This window comes from Anolis carolinensis, chromosome 3 (genome assembly GCF_035594765.1).
Source record: "Anolis carolinensis isolate JA03-04 chromosome 3, rAnoCar3.1.pri, whole genome shotgun sequence".
NCBI classification, from domain to species: Eukaryota; Metazoa; Chordata; class Lepidosauria; order Squamata; family Dactyloidae; genus Anolis; species Anolis carolinensis.
Window position 1 is genome coordinate 220,623,576 of NC_085843.1, and position 22,164 is coordinate 220,645,739.

The 22,164-nt window shown below is 38.6% G+C and overlaps 2 protein-coding genes across 10 annotated transcripts in view; one reads left to right on the top strand and one right to left on the bottom strand.

The window, feature by feature from the left end:
• On the bottom strand, positions 1-16,807 carry hnrnph3 (heterogeneous nuclear ribonucleoprotein H3). 8 transcript variants are annotated; one of them, XM_008115182.3, is made up of 10 exons: positions 16,698-16,807; positions 8,083-8,201; positions 7,431-7,569; positions 6,727-6,911; positions 6,292-6,378; positions 5,735-5,850; positions 2,438-2,573; positions 1,579-1,659; positions 1,408-1,497; positions 1-1,199 (listed from the first exon to the last, which is right to left on the bottom strand). In XM_008115182.3, the coding sequence occupies exons 2-10, from the start codon at positions 8,195-8,197 to the stop codon at positions 1,123-1,125; spliced, it is 1,026 nt and encodes a 341-aa protein (XP_008113389.1). In that variant the 5' UTR covers positions 8,198-8,201; positions 16,698-16,807; the 3' UTR covers positions 1-1,122. The 8 variants fall into 8 exon arrangements, with proteins under 8 accessions (XP_008113389.1, XP_008113386.2, XP_062832303.1 ...); XM_008115179.3 differs by having other exon boundaries at positions 16,636-16,768; XM_062976233.1 differs by lacking the exon at positions 16,698-16,807 and adding an exon at positions 13,452-13,470.
• Positions 16,762-22,164, top strand: part of LOC100562691 (phenazine biosynthesis-like domain-containing protein) — a 22,139-nt gene continuing 16,736 nt past the window's right edge. Inside the window, exons 1-2 of one of the 2 annotated variants that reach the window (XM_008115184.3) lie at positions 16,762-16,894; positions 20,973-21,094. In XM_008115184.3, the coding sequence (XP_008113391.1) occupies positions 21,011-21,094 (84 nt within the window). In that variant the 5' untranslated portion in view covers positions 16,762-16,894; positions 20,973-21,010. The remainder of the gene's footprint in view (positions 16,895-20,972; positions 21,095-22,164) is intronic. The other variant, XM_003223684.4, reaches the window with a different exon arrangement.

Here is a 22,164-nt window from a genome sequence, read left to right on the forward strand (position 1 = left end):
TTCCTAGAATGGAGTCTATTTTGCTATCTCCCACAATAAGACATTTATTACATACATAACATTACTAGCAAAAACAGGCAACAAAGTTTCAGTAATTGATCACACTTGACAAATTGTTGGGAAGAATTTGTAGGATTTCAAGCAGGTGAAATGGAAGGAAATAAACAACAACCATAAATATGTAGTACCTTTTCTTCAATACACAGAGAATGCTTAAGTGTCTAAACAGTATTTTATCCAAACATCTTACATGTTAAATTCACAGCAACCAGACCACATATTTGTGTAATCTAATCATCTGGCAATCTCTGTTCAAAATGCCGATCTTCAGCAATAGGAGCAGCATCCCTAACTTAAATGTTTACTTCTAGGAAAATAGTTACTGACCACCCTATGGATGTTGCCTTAGTCCGCTAAAATAATAATTAGATGCTTCATATCTGATATTGGCCACACAATATTATTCACAACATACTGTGTCTGAAAATCTGATTGCAAAAGATATGAGTATGAAGACTGATACAGATGTGTACCAATACTTTACATATACTTTTAAGAGTTAAGAGATTTCTGGTATTCACATAGTTCAAACATCAACTAGGGCCATTCCAGACTTTTAACTCACAGTCTTCATGCTCAGCACAGTTTGAGACAATCTGCTTTTGAAACATATCTTTACTGGCAAGCATTTTGCAATAGATTGACTGAAGAAAATTATCCTATACTTTTGCTTCAAATCTCAACAAATGTACTATCAAGTTGATGGTTGCTTCATTTTACAGAATGTTGTATCAATAATGAGATACGGTTTTAATGATCTGAATCTCTTAAATGAACAGTTTTGGAATATGCAACATACCTTTTAGAACAACTAGTATAAAAAGTATCAACATCAGTGGTTTGAATATAAAAAATTTATTTAAAGTCAAGAGTATGCAACAAATAAAACCTACAGAAAACAGATTTCCCCATCGCAATCTGTTGCTTACCAAATAATGGGAAAACACATTCCTTCAGTCATTATAAAGTTTTCAATACAAAAGAAATTTAAATTTTGTAAGAAAGTCTAGTAGACCAGGTACTGTCTCCTTCCAATACGCTTTGTAGACACAATGTGACTTTTCAATACATTCCACGCCATCCAGCTCCTCCCATGTTGCCTTGACCATAGTATCCACCACTATTTCCACTGCCACGACCTATCAAGCAATAATAGAAAGTTTTATTGCTACAGTCACACTGTTGAATATTACACAGAAATGGCCTCCACCATTTATATAATTAACTGTACATTTATTCTGTACATACAATGTACCTCATTAATTTCCTCAGGTAATATGAACTTGCTAAAAGGAAGGTGTTATAGCAGTGAAAAAACGATATAGTTTGGTTATTTAGACAACTTACCATAGCCACCTAATCCATCGGGAGTACCATATCCTCCACTGTAACTGCTGCCCATTCCCATTCTTCCTACGGAACCATAACCACCTTGATCTGAAAAACATTGTTCACTGTTAGCCTTTTAGAGATCCTGGTTATATTTAATGTGAATTTAAAAAGTGAAACCAAACATACCCATGCCATCTCTGCCATAGCCTCCCATGCCAGCACCGCCTCCAGCAGTTGAATTCAGGAACAACTCAATGTATCGATGTTCTTTAAAAGAATAGTCAGAAAGCGCAAGTCCATAAGCAAAAACTTAATTGAGCTGGCTTCATAGTCTGTGCAACTTTTTGAGGAGGGGGTGTCAAACAAAAATGTATTTTTGTATCCAACATACCCAACCATGGGGAAGAAGCCGCACATGAAAGAGTTAAATCCAGTCACCAAGGCTAGGAAAGGGATCATGTGTACCTTTATTATATATAATTGAGTCCCCAACTCCTCCAGTTCATTCCCAAATTTAAAAAAAGAAATATCATTTAATCTGACAGGACTTGTTGGGACATCCTTCTGCCAAAGTCTGTAATGCTTTGTAAGATTGTGAAGAGTAGCCCATGTTGCTGCTCCGTAAATTTCCTCCACGGAGCATTACATCATCACACAACACTTTAAAGAGTAGGCAGAGTGTGAAACCCACTTTAAATTCTGTGGTGACTGGAATTAACTCTTAGATGAGTTAATTCCAGTGGCTGAAGAACTAGAAATTTATAATCCTCCTTTTACAAGCATGTACTCTACTGAAAGCTAGTCAGTCAACACAGGCTGTTCTGTAAAGAACTTGCAGATGTGAAAAAACAGTACTTTTCTAATATATACAATGTGAGAATACAATATAAGGAGCTCAGGTATTCATGCCTGATAACTTAGATTAATACAATTTGAAAACTGCTTGCTTTCTAGTTATACGAAAATCAGATGACATGCTGATATTATTTGTGAGAAAGAAAGCACCAATTCTGACCATTTCATTGTACTGTTTGGTTTAACTTACGCATATGATTTTTATCCTTTGACATGGCAGCCACTGCATCTTCGTGTGTCACAAATTCTACATCAGCTTCGCCTGTTGCTCTACCGTCTGCTCCAATGTCAATATGAACTCTTATAGGGGTCAGTGGTGAAAAAAACTAAAAATGAAAATAGTACATTAATGACTGTAGAAATGTTTAAATCTAAGCTACACCATTTTAGATGCATCAAATCCATTTCACACATTTACTAACAACTATACCCATAGTATGGTATCTTAGACTGAAATTTCTCCTTGAATTCACACAAATGTGTTATTAGGATGCTTAATCTACAGAAGCTCTGAAGAACCTTCTTTCAGCCTTACATCCATTACACTATGTAACACGATTTTTGTTCTTGGGTTATAAATATCATTTTGTGATTGGTTCTATCATAAAAACATGGAAAAAGTTTGTTAAACTGCAAAAACCTTGTTTTTGTGGGACATCCTGCAGCACATTTTGCTAGTTTGTCAATATCTCATTGAGTGTGTTGTCGAAGGCTTTCATGGCCGGGATCACAGGGTTGTTGTATGTCTTTCGGGCTGTGTGGCCATGTTCCAGAAGCATTCTCTCCTGACGTTTCGCCCACATCTATGGCAGGCATCCTCAGAGGTTGTGAGGTCTGAGGATGCCTGCCATAGATGTGGGCGAAATGTCAGGAGAGAATGCTTCTGGAACATGGCCACACAGCCCGAAAGACATACAACAGCCATCTCATTGAGTGTCAACCAATTCAACACAGTTTGTGGCAGCCACAAAAACAAATTTTCTGGAGTTTAACAACTACTTTCAAAGTAATCACCACATAATTAAACCAGAAGAACACTTTCAAACCAGGAACAGAATTTTTAAAATATTTTGTTACATACTTACATAGTTATCATTGGACTATGAATAATGTACAAAATCTTGATCTTAATACAGCCTGGAGTAGACAATTTCAGGCTCCTTGGATCTATTGCGTTTCTATAAGAATCCTAAGGTCTATGATCAAGCTGTAGCTTGAGGAAAGGTTATAAGTCCAGACACAAAATAACATCTCAAAGCACTGAGTCAACTTTCCTCATAAACCTTACAATGGGACCAATTGCATTTTCTTGTACAAACAGACTGGATATATGCTATAGATCATGCATTAGAATAAAAATCTCTAAACTCATTCGGAGGAACTGCAGAAAAGGGCATGTTACAAAAGAACACCACTGAAGATGAATGATAAACAATGCAAGACTAGGTAAGACTGATTTTCAAAATGTTACTCTACTCTTATGTTAACAGGGCTGACATGGAACACAAATATTGGTTTATTTAAAAAGCTACTTCACATGAAAATTTACAGCTCAGTTGCCTTGTTAGTACTTCATTTCCTCTCTAATCCATATTTCAATTCTTGAGAAAATTATGATCAATAATATTTGGGAAGGGTGATTTCTGACTTGAACATTCTTGTGTTTACCAAAAATACCCTAAGATCTCAAAGTCTTCAGAATTGAATGGCCCACAGGGGAGAAATTTTACCCATTAGGTTGCTTCTGGTCAAAATTGGCTTTAATTTAAGTGAAGAACCGGGGGGGTGGGGAGACATGATGCCAATCTGTTTCCTATGTCATCAGTTGGGAGCCCCTACCACCAAGAAATAACTGCCACTCTGGGGCCAGAATGAAGAACACCGTGTGTGTGTGTGTGTGTGTGTGTGTGTGTGTATGTATGTATGTATATGTATATGTATATGTATATATGTGTGTGTGTGTATATAAATGGCTTTAATTTGATAGGTGAGTTAATCCGTAAAAATGATAGACATTCAATTAGGCAACCAGGCTAGATAAAATGCATTCTATTTTTATTTTTTTACTGCAAGCCCCAGGGTTTGTTTGCTTTTTTGTTTGATGATTTCAAGTATTCATAGCAAGGGGCAAAACTGCTGATAAAATATTGTATATCAGAAAAGAAACTTCGTAAAATCATTAACAGTTACCAAGAAAGAAGTCTACTCTTTATCATTTCTTTTATGGATCTTCTATAGCTACATCCTTTATAGTTTCTATATTTTATATTCAACTAGTGATTAGTAACAAGCCTCATTTTAGTGCAATTATTGTAAACCACACTGATCACTAAAATAAAGAGCAAATGGCAATAACAACTAAGTTAAGCTTCCCATTTGCTAATTTTTAAGTTAATGCTCTCAATCATCATCCATAAAGTAGCCAAACCCACCCCTTACTGGAGTGTTTACAACAAACAACTTCTTTTAAGATCAGTTTATTGGGTTGTCAAACATATTTACTAGTTTTTATTTTATTTATATTCCCACCTTTCTATAAGGGTTAGAATGCAATGTTGCTGTCATCATAATGGTTAAAGCTCCAACAAAAATAAAATAAATTATACGTTAGGATGCAAATTAAATTTATGTATAATGTTAAACTTTAAAAATCCTAAACAAGCAGCATATTTTTTTTAAAAAAAATCTAGCATATTCATTTTAGAATCTTTTGTTAAAACTGGTAGTCAGTTCTCATGAGCTGGCCCTTCCATCCTCAGTGAAAACAGATAAAGAGATAGGTTATTTCTGCATGAAAAGGAATTCCAGTGTGGGAACAGACACTGAAAGGGCCTTCTCATCCCTGCACCAAAAATATCTCTGAGTCAACTAAAAGATGTTTCTCGCCTACAGATACCAAAATCCTAGTAGCCTTGCATGGGGGAACAGTGGCAAGCTGCCCACATCCAAGTCATATATAGCTTACAACTCCAGCTTTTTGGACCAACTGCAGTTACCAAACACTTTAAAGATAAATACATGTAAAATACATGTGAAGGAATCCAAACAGTATTTAACCAAGGCACATCATTGTGGCCAGACCAGCATCTTCAGGAACAAGCAGACCTGTCACATCAGGTTGAATTGTATAAATGCACTCCTGGCCAGAATTGAATCCAACAGTACAGGCAAATAGTAAACCTGCCTCTCCAGCAGTGGTATAACTCTATCCTGCACAAATGGAATTACCATTGCTGGATTTGCCTTTCAGATGACCAGGAGCACCTCTGCTTTGTCTGAATTAAGTATCAATGTGTTCACCCTCCTCCAAGATACCAGTAAGCTTAAACTAGTAAACAGGAACAACAAACTATCAAGAACAAAAACAAGATAGAGTTTAGTACTACCATACATTCAATTCAGTTTCAAAATGGTTGCATGCATCTGATTTCAGAAGTTAACAATTCACCGGTTATGAAAAATGAAAAGATGTGTCCGCAACACTTACATTAGCTATGTCATTTTCTGTAGCTCGAAATGGCAATCCCCTCATGTGAACAAAATGACCACCTTGAAAGCCTGAGCTGGCATCTCCTGCTCCACCATACCCATGGCCTCCCATTCCTAGAAACAAAATTGTCCATAAACACGTTTTACTAAAGGACATCATATGTGCACTTACTTCTCTTGTGGCAAATACTAGAATGTATGCGACTATGGTTCACTTTTCACTAGTCATCTTTTGGTACCATCCATACTTTATATTTTATTCCATTCTGTTCAGGAATGATGTACAGAAAAGTAATTTCACCATCTAATTAAATACTGGAATTTGCAACCCTAAAGCAATTTACACCATTTTCCTGCCACTTTGATGAGTATAACACCACCACTGAAAAAATTAGAATCAACCCCTAGAGATAAACAGTCTTCTTTTAGTTGCCATTTTTGCTAGAACTTGTGTTCATGCATTTCCTTAAAACAAAGCACATCCTTGTTTTCTTTGCTTAGACAGTTTGCATGAGACAGCCTGATGGTGAATATTATTCAGCATTTAGATCTTACCTCTCCCATCTCTCATTCTGTCATCATAGCCATCATTTCCATAGCCATAATTGTTATAGCCACCATACTCATCAAAGCCACCATACCCTGTGAAATTTAAGTGGACATACAATGTAATGCTCTTCAAAGTCTAGCTTCACATATTAACAGTATACATATAACCAACATTTCTCCACATCAAATATAAAAACAAATGCAGATACATAAATGTTGTCAGGCTCAAAGACATGCAAGCCAGGTTTTTTACAATCAAAATCTAATTTTAGGTGCCTCTCCATACCTTTTCAATCTTTAGTCACTCAGCTTGCAAAAAAACTGATTGGTATCCAGATTTCAGACTTGGTATGTATAATAGTTAATGTCATTTCTGTATTTCTTGACAAAACGTCAGGAACATGAAAATGACAAGAGCCTGTGGTCATTAGATACACATACCACCGTCATATCCACCACCTCCTCGATGCATTCTGTCATACATACTTCCACGCCCAGCTCCATAATAACCCCCTCTTCCTCCCATTGGTCTATCATATGGTCCAGGTCGCTGTCCCATCATTCTTCGTGGTGGATCATAGAATCCTCGGATTTCACTCTTACTACTTTTGAAGATCTCAATATATCTGAGTAAAAAAAGATGCACAATGTACAAATGTAAGAATACAAATATAAGATGCTTGAAGAAATACAGTAACAAGTTTCACAAATATTCTGAATTCTTTATCTAGATAAAGCATTCAATGGAAGTGTACACTATTATTCCAAGTGTCACTTAAATGTTTAGGAATTTAAATTAAAAAGCAAGCATTTCTCTGATTTAGTATACTGACTAAAAAAATCTAACTGTACATTAAATATAACAAATATCGGAACCACACTCCCCCCCACCCCAGAAAAAAATGTCTGGCTATCACAGAACACCCTACACAAAAATTGAAATAGTCCAATTATATGAAGCTACATAATAATACCAATCCCCGCTCCCACCAAATCTACAGTACCTCCCAAGTTACTTAGGGTGATTCTTTTTTTTAAAAAAATAGCCAGTTAATTTATTCTTCCCCAACCCCCCACCCAAGCATCGCTGACACCCCCAACCCCCCAAAGAAGATTTAACACCATCCCAAACTCTCCATCCCCACCTGTGCCCTATTCTTTCCTTGTGTTTCCCCAGAGCTTTTTCTGCTATCTCCTTTGAAGCAAACTGCACGAAGGCCTCCCCTGTGCTTCTCCCCTGGTAGTCCAGCGTCAATGTTATCCCATTTGGCACGATTTCCAACCCTTTAACCCAAGGACAAATAACCCCATCAAGGGGAAGAGTGTTAAAGTCTGAAACATTCCCGTCTGTAGAAAATACTTAAAGCAAATCTACACAAATACAAGAAAATAGTTTAGCTCCCCCCCAGGCTAAATACACACACTAAAGATGTTTCATTAAACTTTATGGGTTTAGACATTCTATTACTGTTTCTGTTCAGACTACACAGCAACAGCTACATCACAAAGGCCCACCTATGCTGCATACTGTACTAATAACTACATACTTCATATCCTGTTTCCTAGCAAGGTATCTAAATGTGTATAAATTTTATAGCCTATACTAACCAAAGCATTGATTAACTATTTAGCAGTATTTTAATAAAAAAAATACCAGAATTAGCTGTCTGAATTTTAAAGACTGATCCCCCATTCCCACCCCCATCAGGAATAACTAATAAAAATTAAACTATTTCAAATATCAATCTTGCAGACATAGAAACACTGAAAGTCACTTGACATTAACACTAGAGCTACCTTGAAAGAACTGAACGATCTCCTCCTTGCTGCAGCCAAATGGCAGACCACGCAATCGTACTGTTCCATCACTAGATGAATCATTTGGACCATTATGTTTCCCAGCCCAGTCCATTTTGCTGTTTAAAATCAAACACCATAAAAAACATAAACAGCAAATTTAGCATTTGAGAATCATGATTCACCCCCACCCCTTTGTAAGCAGGACTGTATACATTAGCAATATCTTGAAACATTAAAAATGCAACAGCTGCTCAGATGTTACTAAAAGCATAATCCTATGTGAGTTTGCAACTGCCATTGTCTTTAATGCATACATGACAACTAGCATGACCTTCTCATGCAGCCTGCCACACAGCTACCTTCAACACCTTTGGCTCTCGAGTGAGATGCACCTATCTATAAAGTCCACTTCTGCTTGGGAAAGCAATAATATCTCCCAGTTCCTGTCAATTAGCCCAGCCATGCACTGACCATTAACCCAATTTGCACTACTTTAAGTCATAATGTCATAGGCTGGTCAAGCCGCTATAAACTTTTGTCTAACAATACATATGAACGCACACACCTTTACTCTGCCCACATACAAGCCACATGCAAGTTTTCTTCCAATGCCAGCTATAGAACTGGAGTTCTGACAACTTTATAAGGCAGTGAATGGGAAGCAAAACACCAGGATCTTTGAAAGAGACTAACAGGCATGGGATAAAATTTAGGAGACTGGGAAAAGGAAATAAGATAGAGCACAAGAGGTCAGGTTTCAACAACAAGACAGATAACAGAGGGAGCCAGACAGAGAGAAGCAAACAAAATATTTTTTATTTTGAAAGCTGTCAAGCAGACAAGTTTTTAAATGAAGAGATGACATACACAGTATATTAAATGTGGAAGTCAAATGTAAGTTAATAAGAGAAGAATCAGGAAGGATATGCATTTTTATTTTGAGGAAGTATGGAACAACAGCAGCTATTTAATGGGGTTCACAAACTTGCAAATGAATGTGCACTAAAGAGAACACAGTAATATCCTTCTGTTTCATTAACTGAACAGGAAAATCTAGAGATACAAGAAGCCTATTTAGCCATCAACTGAAGGCACATATGGGAACCCCAGCTTTAAAGTAATGTGGTTTTACTCACTAAGAAATTTGATATTTAGCCATTCTCGGTTAGTAGGGGAAAAGTTCAAACTTATTCCTACAAGATTCTTTTTTCAAATGAAAAAGGGCAAAGGGTCATAAGAGAAAAGCATAAGGAAGGATTCTATTCTTCACTGGACAAGTCTGGAAAAAACCTCTCAAGTAGAGGGAGAAGGACACTATTATGTCTGCTCCCACAAAGATGTACTCAGATCACATGCAAGAAAACACTTCTTTAGACTTGAAGCATTAAAAAAAATCACATCCCAATTGCCTCCTCAAAATCACAGATTTTCATAAAATACCTACTAAGGCTAGAAAACCTATCCAGCAAAATGAAATAAAAATAAATTGACAAATATGAATAGGTAGGTGCACATGCAGCGAACAAAATCATAATCACCACTGCAGCAGATAGCATCCTCCCACTAACAATATGATTTCAACAATCTGCCTTAATCTTTCAAGACAAACATAAGGCAAGCTATCTGGACAACAAAGTATTGATTGTCTCAAATCCATACCCCATATGAACTTGAATCTCATTTACTAGTGTAGAAATTAATCAAACCCCTACATTGGGCTTGCCCACTACTTTAGAATAACAAGCTGTATAGCCTCACTAGCAGAGTGCTCAGTTCAAGGCTTCAGAACCATTTGAAGCATGAAAATAATCATCAGAGAGAGAGAGAAGCATTCCACAAGAATGTGGGTGTTTTCCACAGTCTTATTAGTAAAAAAATATCTCTGCAACAGTATCAACAGGATGGGAAGGTGGCTCAAAGCATTAAACACCATGAACAATGTGTATGCTTCACACCAATAAAAACAGCAAAAGCATGGCAGGAATACTCTTCTCCAAATTCAATTTTATGAAAATTGAAATTGATCCACCTATGTTAGATGGATGTACTTGAGTTACAAAGTATGCATTTAATGCCAACAATTTAGCTGACTTTTGTTACATGTGCCCGCCCAATTTATGCCAGTTGCAGTGTAACTATGTAGTTCTGCCCTCCTCTCCCAACATAACTAAGGAGGCCATCTAATGATGGAGGTCACAAACTGTCCCTTCCAGCTGTTTTCCTGTAATATGTTTCCTCCAACTTTGCAATTATTTTTCAGACTTTCTATATCAAATTTGAATCTGGCCTAATCACCAAGCACACCAGAAGTGAATGCGTTTAAAGTGCTAAATCAGGCCCCAGCAAATAACTGGTTGTTAGGAATTGTGGAAGTTGAAGTCCAAAACACAAGGAGGCGCGAAGTTTGCACAGGTCTGTGTTAAAATCTGATGACAGCAAAGATAAGAAAAGAACTCTCTGCTTGCAACTCAAGCAGGGAACACTCTCACCACCCATGGTAAGTACTCTACTTCCCTGAATATGACTATATCAGTCCCACTGAAAACATTACTATAAAGGACATACACAAACCCAAAGCACAGCTCTAGAGGCAAAATGTGCTAGCTTTTTACCAAGAAGTCTCCAACTGTTCAACAATAGCTAGAAGCTTAATCACAACAAGATGGATCCTGAACACATTCCTGAAGATGTTTTGCTGGAGCGCCAAATGAGGAAAGAGAACAGCCCAGAAGTGACCACAGAAAGGACATTTAGTAGAGCACAAAATACTAAAACCGGAGAGGTCTGAATTTCAGAAGCATAATCTCCTCACACAGCCTATGGTGGAGTTGATCTCCAATTCTCCAAATGTATTGACTTCCCCAGCCTCGTAAGTCTCATCTTGCCTACCTGAAAACATAGTGTCTTGAAAGCTCTCTGAGCAAGTATGTCAACTAAAGATGTTTTGCATAGTGCAAGTTAATCAACAAATTATAAGCAGAAATAGTCTGCCAGTTCTGAAACTTTTCACATCTACATTGAACTCGGAAGCCCAAGAGATTATTTTCCAGTTTTTTTTTAGCACAGAAGCCACACTCTTGCTGCAAGTTGTTCAAATGAGTCATTATATTCATTTTTTAAATTTTGTCTAATTTTTTCAAAAATTTAACAAAGAAATAACGAGACCAACATTATCAACCACAGAAATGGAATTTTTTAAAATTCTAATAAATGGGAAACATCACATTTTCTGTTAAGGCATCTATTCCATGTAGGTACACCATGTAGGCCATGATGTAATTAACCAGAAAGGCAGCAGCTTCCAAGGCTCATCCCTTCTGGCATTCAATCGCAAACTAGCATTCCTCCAGCTAATCAAGTAGGTAATAAACAGAATACTACCACCCAACTTAGCTATTCTACCAAGACGTTTTTTAACATCTAACATAGAGACTGAATGTATTATAACAGTCTTCTATGAGATCATAATCTACACTGGTTAGTTACTAACCTTCATTTCCTAGTTGACAAAAAGATGTGCAAATGTTAAAAAAGAGAAACCTAGTGTTCTATTAATGGGTTATTTTTATTTCCTTTACAAATCCCCCATAATCATAAGTAAATGTTAGAAGTCTGAATACAAAGTGACTGACATTATATTCAAGAAACATACACAAGCTGAGGGTGCCCTTTTCACAATTCTGAATTACTCCAAAATCCAAAAATGTCCTGAGACAAAATTTGTTTCACACACAAATTATTTAAAATAAAGTTATGTGTATCCATGGTTTCACTTATCCAAGGACCAAAACATATCCTCCCCGCCCCCAGTGTTTGTGTGATTCCCCAGGTCCTCCAGTGCAATTTGATAGAATGCTTTGAGCCCAAGCACAGTCAAAATACAGGGTTTGGTATTATCCATAGTTTCAGGTATCCACGGGGAGGGAAGGGGCATATCCCCTCGGATACAGAGGTCACATTTTATATGAAATATATATATTAATTTTGCATGTAGTCTTGGGTCCAAGATATCTTCATTATGTATGTGTATGCAAATATACATATTTGAAAGCTAAAACCATTCTGATCCCAAGCTTTTCAGATAAGGGACATTCAATCTAAATAACGAAGGGGAAAAAGCCCACCCCATTTCTAGTTTGAGTAGAAAGGTGTTGCAAAATATTGTAGAGCAGTATTAGTCTCCTGCCAGAGACAGTGTTCTGAATGCCACCAACTGAAAAAGAAAACACGAAATCACTGTGAAATTTATTTACAATTCTTATCTGGCCTTCTAGCTCACAAGGTGGCTAAGAATGATGTGAATACAATGAAAGGAAAATAAAAAGATTAAAACTTTTTTTAAAAAAAATGAAGATACCACAGCAATAAAGGAAAAACAAAAAGTCTCCTAGGTCAGTAACTCCCTCATCTCTGGACTTTCTACCTCTTTCTGTTTGGGACTACCAATGTCAATAACAAATTGAATCGTGATGTGAAGGTGGGGAATAACAACTGCAATAGCAAATTAATAAAATAAAATTCAGATAAATGGAATAGGTCCAATTTGAGTGAAATATACAATAAAAATAAAATTAATTTCCAGATTAAAATCCCTGTGAAGTACATTTGAGAAACAGTGTTTGAGACACAATGAAATTAGTACAGTAAATTTTCAATGGATTCATTCCCTACTAAATCCTAAAGATATTCATGAGAATCCAACATAAAATAATGTTCAAATATAACTATTTAAATATTACCTTGAAAAATACAATCCAAAATACTGCTATATGATATTTCTCCACAACTTATTGAAACTTATTATCAGGCAGCTTAAATTACAATATGACTGTACTCAGATCCACTCACATGGATGGAAGTTCAATACAATTTATGTCTCAAAATGTGATACACTTTACTGCAGTGGTTGTCAACCTGTAGGTCCCCAGATGTTTTGGCTGGGATTTCTGGGAGTTGTATGCCAAAACACCTGTGGACCCACAGGTTGAGAACCACTGCTTTACTGCATCCATCAGCCTGTCAAATATATTGCTACAATTATTACTATAACCATTTTTGATACAAATAGGCAGTTATTGCCATTTTTCTTCGCTTTGCATACTAAATTTATGTAAAACGGGTATGAGAATGAGGTATTGATTGAAGGCTACACAAAATCTAGATTCAATTTTCCAAAAATCCCCATACACCACTGCTTTTAGATGTTATTTACATATTTATATTACGTCTGCCCTTTCCTGGTCATTTGACTGTCGCTCCAGAACACATGTACTTCTAGTTTGTTCAATTCTACCTTGGGTCCAGTAATCTTTGCCTCTGAAGTATGATCTCTTTTTCTGCATTTATTACATGAATGGGAAACTTACGTTTCTCTGGAAATTGTTGAACTGCAGGATCAGGCTCAGCCACTATTGCTAGTTGCCAGGGATGACGAGTTGTAATCCAACATCTGGAGAAACATAACTTTCCCAATGTTGACCTACTTCTTCCAATAGAATTCCTATACATGTTTATTCAGATATAAATCCAACTGTGTTAAGGTTTGTTCTCTCTCCAATATGCACTGCATTACAGCCTTTGTTGTCATAGCTCCTATGAATCAGAAATGACTCTATCTTTTCTGATCACCTCTTTTTGCCCTTTCTCTTTGAAAGAAATGAAGGATAAACTTCATCCTAAAATGAACTGCTCTCTCCAGCAGGAAACTTCAAAGTGAATTCCATTTTTTCCACAAAGGTGTCCAAAAAAGGCATGAGCCCAAATTCCTGCAACCATTTCAGATGGTGCATTCTAAGGTCCTTCCAGGCAGGGCTAAATTTTTAAAAGAAATTTTTAAATCCCGGTTCCTCTCAGGATTTAGGCCACACACTATGCCAAAATCTCACACTTTACGGACCGGGGAGATAGGTACCGGGGGGGGGGGGGGTGATCAGATATCAACACACAATTTTATTGATTTCCTTTTATTCTGAGAAATGCCTGGGGACTGGTTCACAGAATTTGCAACCCTACATGCGGTCATTTTATATATACAGAACGGAAACACAAGAATGTTCATTTTTCCTCTCTGTCCTTTCATTCGACTACTCTAAAAAAGATTCTTACTCCAACCTGAAACCAACAGCAAGATGCTTAAGTGAAACGATAGTCAAGAGTACAAACTGATTTTTATTATATACAAGATTGTCATTCTTTCAATTCCTTTTTTGCAATCCATTCTGGAGATGTTCAAAACAGGTAACGTGTAGTGCATGCAGTGTTTCTCAAACTGTACTCCTCCAGGTGTTTTGGACTTCAGCTACCAGAAATCCCAGCCAGTTTACCAGCTGTTAGGAACTGTGGGAGCTTAAGTCCAAAACATCTGGAAGAGCAGTTTGTGAAGCAGTGCTTTCCTCCTACTACACAAAAATTTGTAGTAGGGACAAAACAGGGCGCAATGGGGGATGATCTCATAAAGTATTCCAGACTATGTCTCTATGTTATAACAGGGACACATTTATGTATTATCATAAATGTTGGAATTTAAAGCATCCTTCAGGCAATTTTTTTTAAAAAAAATTAAGGCATTTCCCCACAAATCACTTTGAACAGTATAAGCGGCAGACTTTATCAATGCACATTAAATCTCATTCTAGCAATGCTTGCCTAAGAATTGGGCAAACAGCACAATTCTATGCCTATTTACTCAAGGGTTGGGTTTCATTATACTAAATGCCTATTCTCAGATAACTTGGTAACAGTCTTGTACACAATTAAGTATGTCATTGAGCAAAATAACTAAAGTACAAAAGCTATTCATCACTTTCAGAAATAACAAATGTATTCAGTTGCCTCAGAACTGTACTACACAGCAAAATAAATACTTCTCAATCACATCAAACCTAAGAGTAACACAGCACCATGGTCATATGAATAGAAATAGATGTTCTTCTGGTATTAATGGGATTGGTTTCTAGAACATGTTCAAAATGTGTTCTGCTGTAAACAGCTTTCTCTGAATTGTATGTGGCATTGAAATGATATAGATAACCCTATCAGAAAAATGAATAAAGGCAAAGTATTGTCTGTAGGACATTTACAATGCGCATCATCATTATGTTACAGCTGATTACAAGATACAGGGTGGATAAAACAGGATCAATTCTGTGTCTTAACAAATGCCCTTATCATAAATGAAAATGCCTTATAGCTTTTCAGCTGATATTCTTGAACAATACTGTTCTCTGGTTCTCCAAGATGAATAGCAGGCAGGACTTACCCTTTTGTTAAATTCCTATTATACATTTCTGAAGTAGTTCTCACTAAGCCTTAAGGTAACTTAATATCAAGCACAAAAACTGAATACAGAAATTAAATTCAATTATTTTAATGGGCATAGAAAATGAACAAAACAGAATCATCAGGCAGAGAAAAGCCCTTATGTATAAAGACTATGTAAAGAGAATATAAAGACTAGGTGCTATAGAAGTGTATGTAGTTAATCTTTAGTGATTGTGGAAGCATGTTTTCTATATTACGAAATTGTACATTTACTGTTTTTTGTCTTATGGTTTGTATTCTCACTTTCTACGTGTTTTTTTTCTTTCTTTTTATGTTAAAGCAGAATTTAATTCAAAGCATTCCAGACTTGCAGTTACGCTGGTTGGTGGCCCAATGTGCTTCCTAATACAGAGATATTGAATCTGTTTTGATAATACATCTACATATTTGCCTATGGCAGATTGACCCAATACCAGCCATATAAAAATTCTCAGAAATACACAATTAAGCAACACGTGTATTGTATTTCATAATCCAGATCTAAATTTTCATGCCTTTACATGTTTGTATTCAGAAAAACGTAACACAATCCACGAACCGACTGTAGACCTAAAATTTCATGTCTTTTGTAAAAACATGGTTGTGTTAAGTTTTTCTAAATACAAACTCGCAAAAATATGAAATTTTAGATCTATGTCTGTTTGTTGATTGCGTGTTCGTTTTTCTGAATGCAAATTATGAATGAGATTAGATTCAGTACCTTTAGGAGCGCAGGCAGCAGTAACCACATGCAGCCCTACAACAGACCTTGCAAATGCCTTGAGCGAAAATACCCCCCACGCTTCGACCGCGCAGGCGCAAAACCCACAAAGGGCAGGGGGAGGGGGCGTGGCAGACGCCAGAACGGCCGCTCTCGACGGGGGGGGGGGGGGGGGGCGTGGTACTCCTGGATGCCTGACGCCCGTGTGTGTTTGTGCGCGCGCGCGGCCTCTGCCTTTGTCAGGCGCGCGCCGATCCGTTGCCCCTCCTTCTCTCCCTCCTGTTCGCCCGCATTAAGGACTGAGGGGCCCTGTCCCCAAGCCGTCGCCCACACTTCCCACTCCCTCCCCATTGAATACGGCGCCTGAGGAGAAGGCAGGCCTCCCGCCCAGAGCAGAGGCCTTCCCGCTTGACCCTCTCCCTCCTTCCCTCACTGACCCGGCCGTTGCTCCAGAAGGCGGGCCCGCCCACTTGGCCTCCTATTCCCCCGCGGGATGGTCGTCGCCGGCCCCTTCCCGCCTCCCCACTCACCGGCAGCACCTCACCCCCTTCCCCAGCCGACTTTCCGGCGCAACGGGCTCCGCGGAACTTGCCCTCAAAAAGGCCCAGGAAGCGCTCGCCGAGGAGCGAGCTGCGCAGCTGAGGCGGGAGAGATGGCGCCGTCGACGCGTCTCTCGCGAGAGCGCTTCCGACGGAAAGTTGGCTCCCGTTGCCCGGATGCAGGCCGCGGCGCATGCGCAGGCGGGGAGCTGAGGAGGAAAGGCGGGAGAGGAAGAGAGAGCGAGAGAGAGTAAGATGGCGGCGCCTCGTTTTTTTTTATTTCTTCCCTGCAGCAGAAAGCAGCCCGCTAGGATAACTTTAGTTCCTCAGGGCCCTTCCACACAGCCATATAACCCAGAATATCAATAATAATAAAGAAATATATTTATATAGCGCCCTATCTCACTGAGGGGACTCAGGGCGGTTTACAACAAATAAAGGTAAAGGTTTCCCCAGACGTTAAGTCCAGTCGTGTCCGACTCTGGGGTTTGGTGCTCATCTCCATTTCTAAGCCGAAGAGCCGGCGTTGTCCATAGACATCTCCAAGGTCATGTGGCCGGCATGACTGCATGGAGCGCCGTTACCTTACAACAAATATTGGCAGGCAAACATTCAGTGCCGTGAAAAGCTGAACGAAGACAGCAATGCTAGACCACTCTAGCAACCACCATGTCAGACTACACAGAGAAGCCACTGAAATCCACAAGCATGTGGACATCTTCAACAGAAAGGAGGAAACCATGAAAATGAACAAAATCTGGCAACCAGTATTTTAAAAAACTCTGGAATCAGGACCGTAAATAAAGAACATTAAAAAGGGGGAATTCCAGACATGAAACCATCAGGGCCAACTAACCTCCCAACAAAGGATTCCTTCAGGCAGGAAGCAGCCAGACTTTGAAGTTGCAAGGCTATGCTATGCTAATCGAGGTGGCCAGTTGCAACATTCACACTTGCCTCTAACAGACAAGAGTTCTTTCTCCCACCCTGAACATTCCACAGATATATAAACCTTGCTTGCCTAGTTTCCAACAGACCTCATAACCTCTGAGAATGCCTAACATAGATGTGGGGTATTTATCATGTCAGAAGTGAACTGAGGGTACAAGTTGTACTGTATTTGAAAACTCAAAGTTAAAAAAAAAAACTTGGCATTATACTAAATGTCCTTTGACCTGAAGATCTTAACATCCAAGCTAGTTCATAGGGGGAGATACGCTTGGACAGATAAGCAGGCAAATACAACATTCGTATTTGGTTAATACATTCTTTTTAAAAATGTTCATGAAGAGGACAAGGATCTGATTTAATAAATATGAAAAGCAGAGTTTTAATAAATAGCCTTAGTTTTTCTTAGGTAGAAAAAAATCAATGAGAAACATCAGGAAGAAGGCTCACTTGCTCACATAGGCAGTGCAATAAAACACCAAGTAAACATATAAGACCAAATAGATACATAAGATTCACGAAGACAGGGCAATAAATACCAAGGCAATAGCCTCAGATGTAAGGAAGTAAGAAAGTTCAAACAACAAAACACACCAAATGGGAGCCTCAAAGGAAGAAGGAAAGTTCAAACAGGACATAGGCCCCTTCCACAGAACTGAATAAAATCCCATATTATCCACTTTGAACTGGAATACATGCCAGTGTGGACTCATAACCCACTTCAAAGCAGAAATTGTGGAATTTTCTGCCTTGATATTCTGGATTATATGGCAGTGTTGAAGGATGGTGTTTTGATTGATTGAATAACTTGAAATTGGGGGAACTGGGGGGAAATTGCCTACTTGAATTATTTTGATAAACAATTGATCAAAGTACCATATGGGACAGGAACAAAGGGAAAAGAGGAATGTGAAAGGAAATGTGTGGAAGTGGGAAACGTAGGCCCCTTCCACACAACTAAATAAAATCCCACATTTTCTGCTTTGAACTGGGATGTATGGCAATGTAAACTCAGATAACCCAGTTCAAAGCAAATATTGTGGGATTTTCTGCCTTGATATTCTGGGTTATATGGCTATGTGGAAAGGCCCATATTTGCAAATCCTATAAATGCAAGGCTTTGTTGAGTGTGGCACTTTCTTTCAGTACTACCCTGTAGACCTTTATTTGCAAATAAAATTTGCTGTATTTCCATCTCCTCGCCTCCCAGCGTCTCTTTGACAACAGGCCTTGGAGGTTTCAGGGTTGCCTTTTTAAAGGGGCAACGCAACTAGGCTCCAAAATTCAGGTGACACATGAAAGCAAACCCGCTTCCAGCATATGAAAGAAGCACAAATCTACATAATTGGCCACCAAAATAGACAAAAGTGGAGGGAGGTCAAAGAGAAAGTGTCACCCCCTGATACTCTGGAAGTACAGAGTGGCCTCTAGAAGGCCCTGATTCCTTTCTCTCTCCCCCCCCTCTCATTTATGTAGGGGCTCTTCCACACAGCCCTATATTTCAGAATATCAAGGCAGAAAATCCCACAATATCTGCTTTGAACTGGGAAACCTTGTCCACACTGCCATATATTCCAGTTCAAAGCAGGAAAGGAGGGATTTTATTCAGCTGTGTGGAAGGCCAGGCTGTGGTGCAGCTGGTTAGTAGCCAGCTGCAATAAATCATATCACCGAGAGGTCATGAGTTCCAAGCCAGCCCGTGTTGGAGTGAGCACCCGACCATTAAAAATAGCAATTAAAAATATAGCCCTGCTCGTTGTTGACCTAAGCAACTCGAAAGATAGTTGCATCTATCAAGTAGGAAATGTAGGTACCCCTTATGCAGGGAGGCTAATTTAACTAATTTACGACACCATAAAAATCATCCAGCAGCATTTGGAATGAGGAAGTATCCATCAAGGACTCGGTGTCACAGTGGATGATGAAGCAGCTGCTCCCCCTGTGGCCAGAATCAAGCATACCCGCTGGAAGCTGTAGAGTGTTAAATTGCCTCTGTCTCTATGTTCATATGGCATTGAATGTTTGCCATGTATATTTGCATTGTGATTCGGGGTGAGAAGGGCATAATATAAATACTGTAAATAAATAATAAGGGGCCTAGGCCTTTGCTGAAAGGGTTGCTTCCTGGAACACATGCATACTGTTAGTTTTGTATCAAAAAATTTTCTGAAACATGATGAACTTCAGTTGTTTCTTTTGAAGTAGATGCCTATCTGGCCTTTTATGACCAAGTAGAAATAAATTGGCAGAGGAAACAGTACATAGAAAGCCATGTAACTCCTCTCAGTTAATTTAATGAGTTTGGCAGTTCTGAACGTTTAGTATGGCCCGCTGGGATGGGAAGGAGGCTGGGCTCAACTTTTGTGGGTTTTCTGAACCTTCAGCTCAAGCCTTGAGTCACTTTATGACATCTCCTCAGTCGGTAGCATGTAACTGACAACAGATTTGTCCTTGAGATCTTAGAGAGAATCCGTGGCCACTGTGCTGCAAGGAGGAGGCCCCCAAGCCTCTGAAATGACGTAAACATGGCTGCAGTTCTCAGTGTCTCAGGACTGGATAGGATGAGTTCAACCCATACATTACCTTTCATTGTAACATGTCGCATTAAGGACTTTCCATAGTCAATCAAGGGCCCAAATGCTGGAAGGGCCCGGGCTGTGGCGCAGGCTGGAGAGCAAAGCCAGCTGCAACCAGCTGCAATGAATCACTCTGACCAGGAGGTCATGAATTCGAGTGCCCGCTCGGAGCCTATGTTTGTCTTGTCTTTGTTTTATGTTAAAAGGCAGTGAATGCTTGCCTATATGTGTAATGTGATCCGCCCTGAGTCCCCTTTGGGGTGAGAAGGGCGGAATATAAATGCTGTAAATAAATAAATAAATAAATAAGTTTACATCTGCAAAGGGGACTTTGGATCTGACATGGTGTCTTGTGATGCAGATATTCATGTCTACAGGTCTTGGACCCTACCTTTGTTGAGGGGTTTGCCTTTGCATCCCATGGTGCAACCTATAAGGTTAAAACTATGACCCCTGTGGCATGACACCCCTCCTACGCACTCCTGGGAATCAGCCCTGTACCTCAGGACTTTGATCTAAGCGAACAGGCATGGGACTCTATTAGTCAATGCATTTCTTTATTGAGATGAATACACGGAAAGAATGCTTCACTTTCAGTAGTTAATGAATAAATTAATGAGGAATAATTGATCATTAACATTTCAAAGGATTTTCTTTTAAACATAAGACAAAATGCTTCCAACTGCATAGAAGAATAAATGTTCTATAGTTGTAGATAAAGCTGCTAGCAATTTCCCTTCCCTGGGTTAAATATTAACTGAGACATTTATGCAACAGTTAGAAAGGAGAGTTATCATTTTGCAGGAGAACTTTCTGAAAACCAGCAAAACACCAAAAAGAAAATGGAGATTTCTATTTTCACCGTTGATGCGTTTACAGAACAGCCATTTCACGGCAACCCTGCAGCCGTTTGTCTTCTTGAAGATGTAAGTTTTTGACATTTGCCTTTATCTTAAACATAACCATTGCTCAACAATATCCTATTTTTGGTTGGTGACTCGGTGCAGTTTTATTAATTTCAATATGACTTTGCTTAACTAGTTACAGTTTAGGTTTCATGGTACAGAGACGAATCACATGCACTATTTATTCAGAAATGTAAAATTTATTAAATTAACTACTGGTAATTAAAAAACCTAAATTTTAAGAGCCTTATAGTACAGAATCATAGTATCATAGAATAATAGTTGGAAGAGACCACATGGGCCATCTAGTCCAACCCAATGCCATGCAGGAAAAGCACAATCAAAGCACAAATGGCCATCCAGACTCTGTTTACAAGCTTCTACTGCTGAATAACTCTTACAGTCAGGAAGTTCTTCCTAATGTTCAGATGGAATCTCTTCTATAATTTGAACCCATTGCTCCGTATCCTAGTTTCCATGGCAGCAAAAAACAAGCCTGCTCCCTGCCTACTCCTCCTTATGACATCCTTTCACATATTTATACATGGCTATCATGTCTCCTCTCAACCTTCTCTTCTGCAGTCTAAACATAAACAGCTCTTTCAGACGCTCCTCATAGACGCTCATAGAGTTTCACCCTAAAGAGTTTGTTCTGTTTGCATTGCAGTGACCAACTTGCTGGCTCAGTCCCATAATACACAGGTTGTACCACTACTAAGTCACAAGACAATTTGATATGTATTTAACTTCTTATCTCTTCATTGCATTGCCTTAGAAAATAAATACATAATAACTTTGTATGTGTGTATTTTTGCTTAATTTGGAGTTTGTTTTCAGAATTAGCTGTTAATGCTTCATGGATAAAGGAATGAATGAATAAATAAATGTAACCCAGGTGTTTCAGAGAGTATAATGTATAAGCCTGACATAAACCTGCAGAGCTGACGTGGCATAAATCTAACCATGCTGAGTTCCCTCTGCTACCAAGAAAACATTTGCCAGCAAGGAACACATTTCTTAACTTTTATCTAGAGCTGAAGTAGCAATCTATGTACCTTCAGATATTGACAAACTATATATATAAAAGGGTG

What these genes read in the sequence shown, in the direction of transcription:
- hnrnph3 (XM_008115182.3), bottom strand. Translation starts at nt 8,197, where the DNA reads ATGGACTGGGCTGGGAAACATAATGGTCCAAATGATTCATCTAGTGAT. An exon ending in GATCGTTCAGTTCTTTCAAG is followed by an intron (nt 7,570 to 8,082) that starts GTAGCTCTAGTG and finishes CTTGGGTTAAAG; the next exon opens with GGTTGGAAATCGTGCCAAAT. An exon ending in CAGAAAATGACATAGCTAAT is followed by an intron (nt 2,574 to 5,734) that starts GTAAGTGTTGCG and finishes TTTCATTTTTAG; the next exon opens with TTTTTTTCACCACTGACCCC.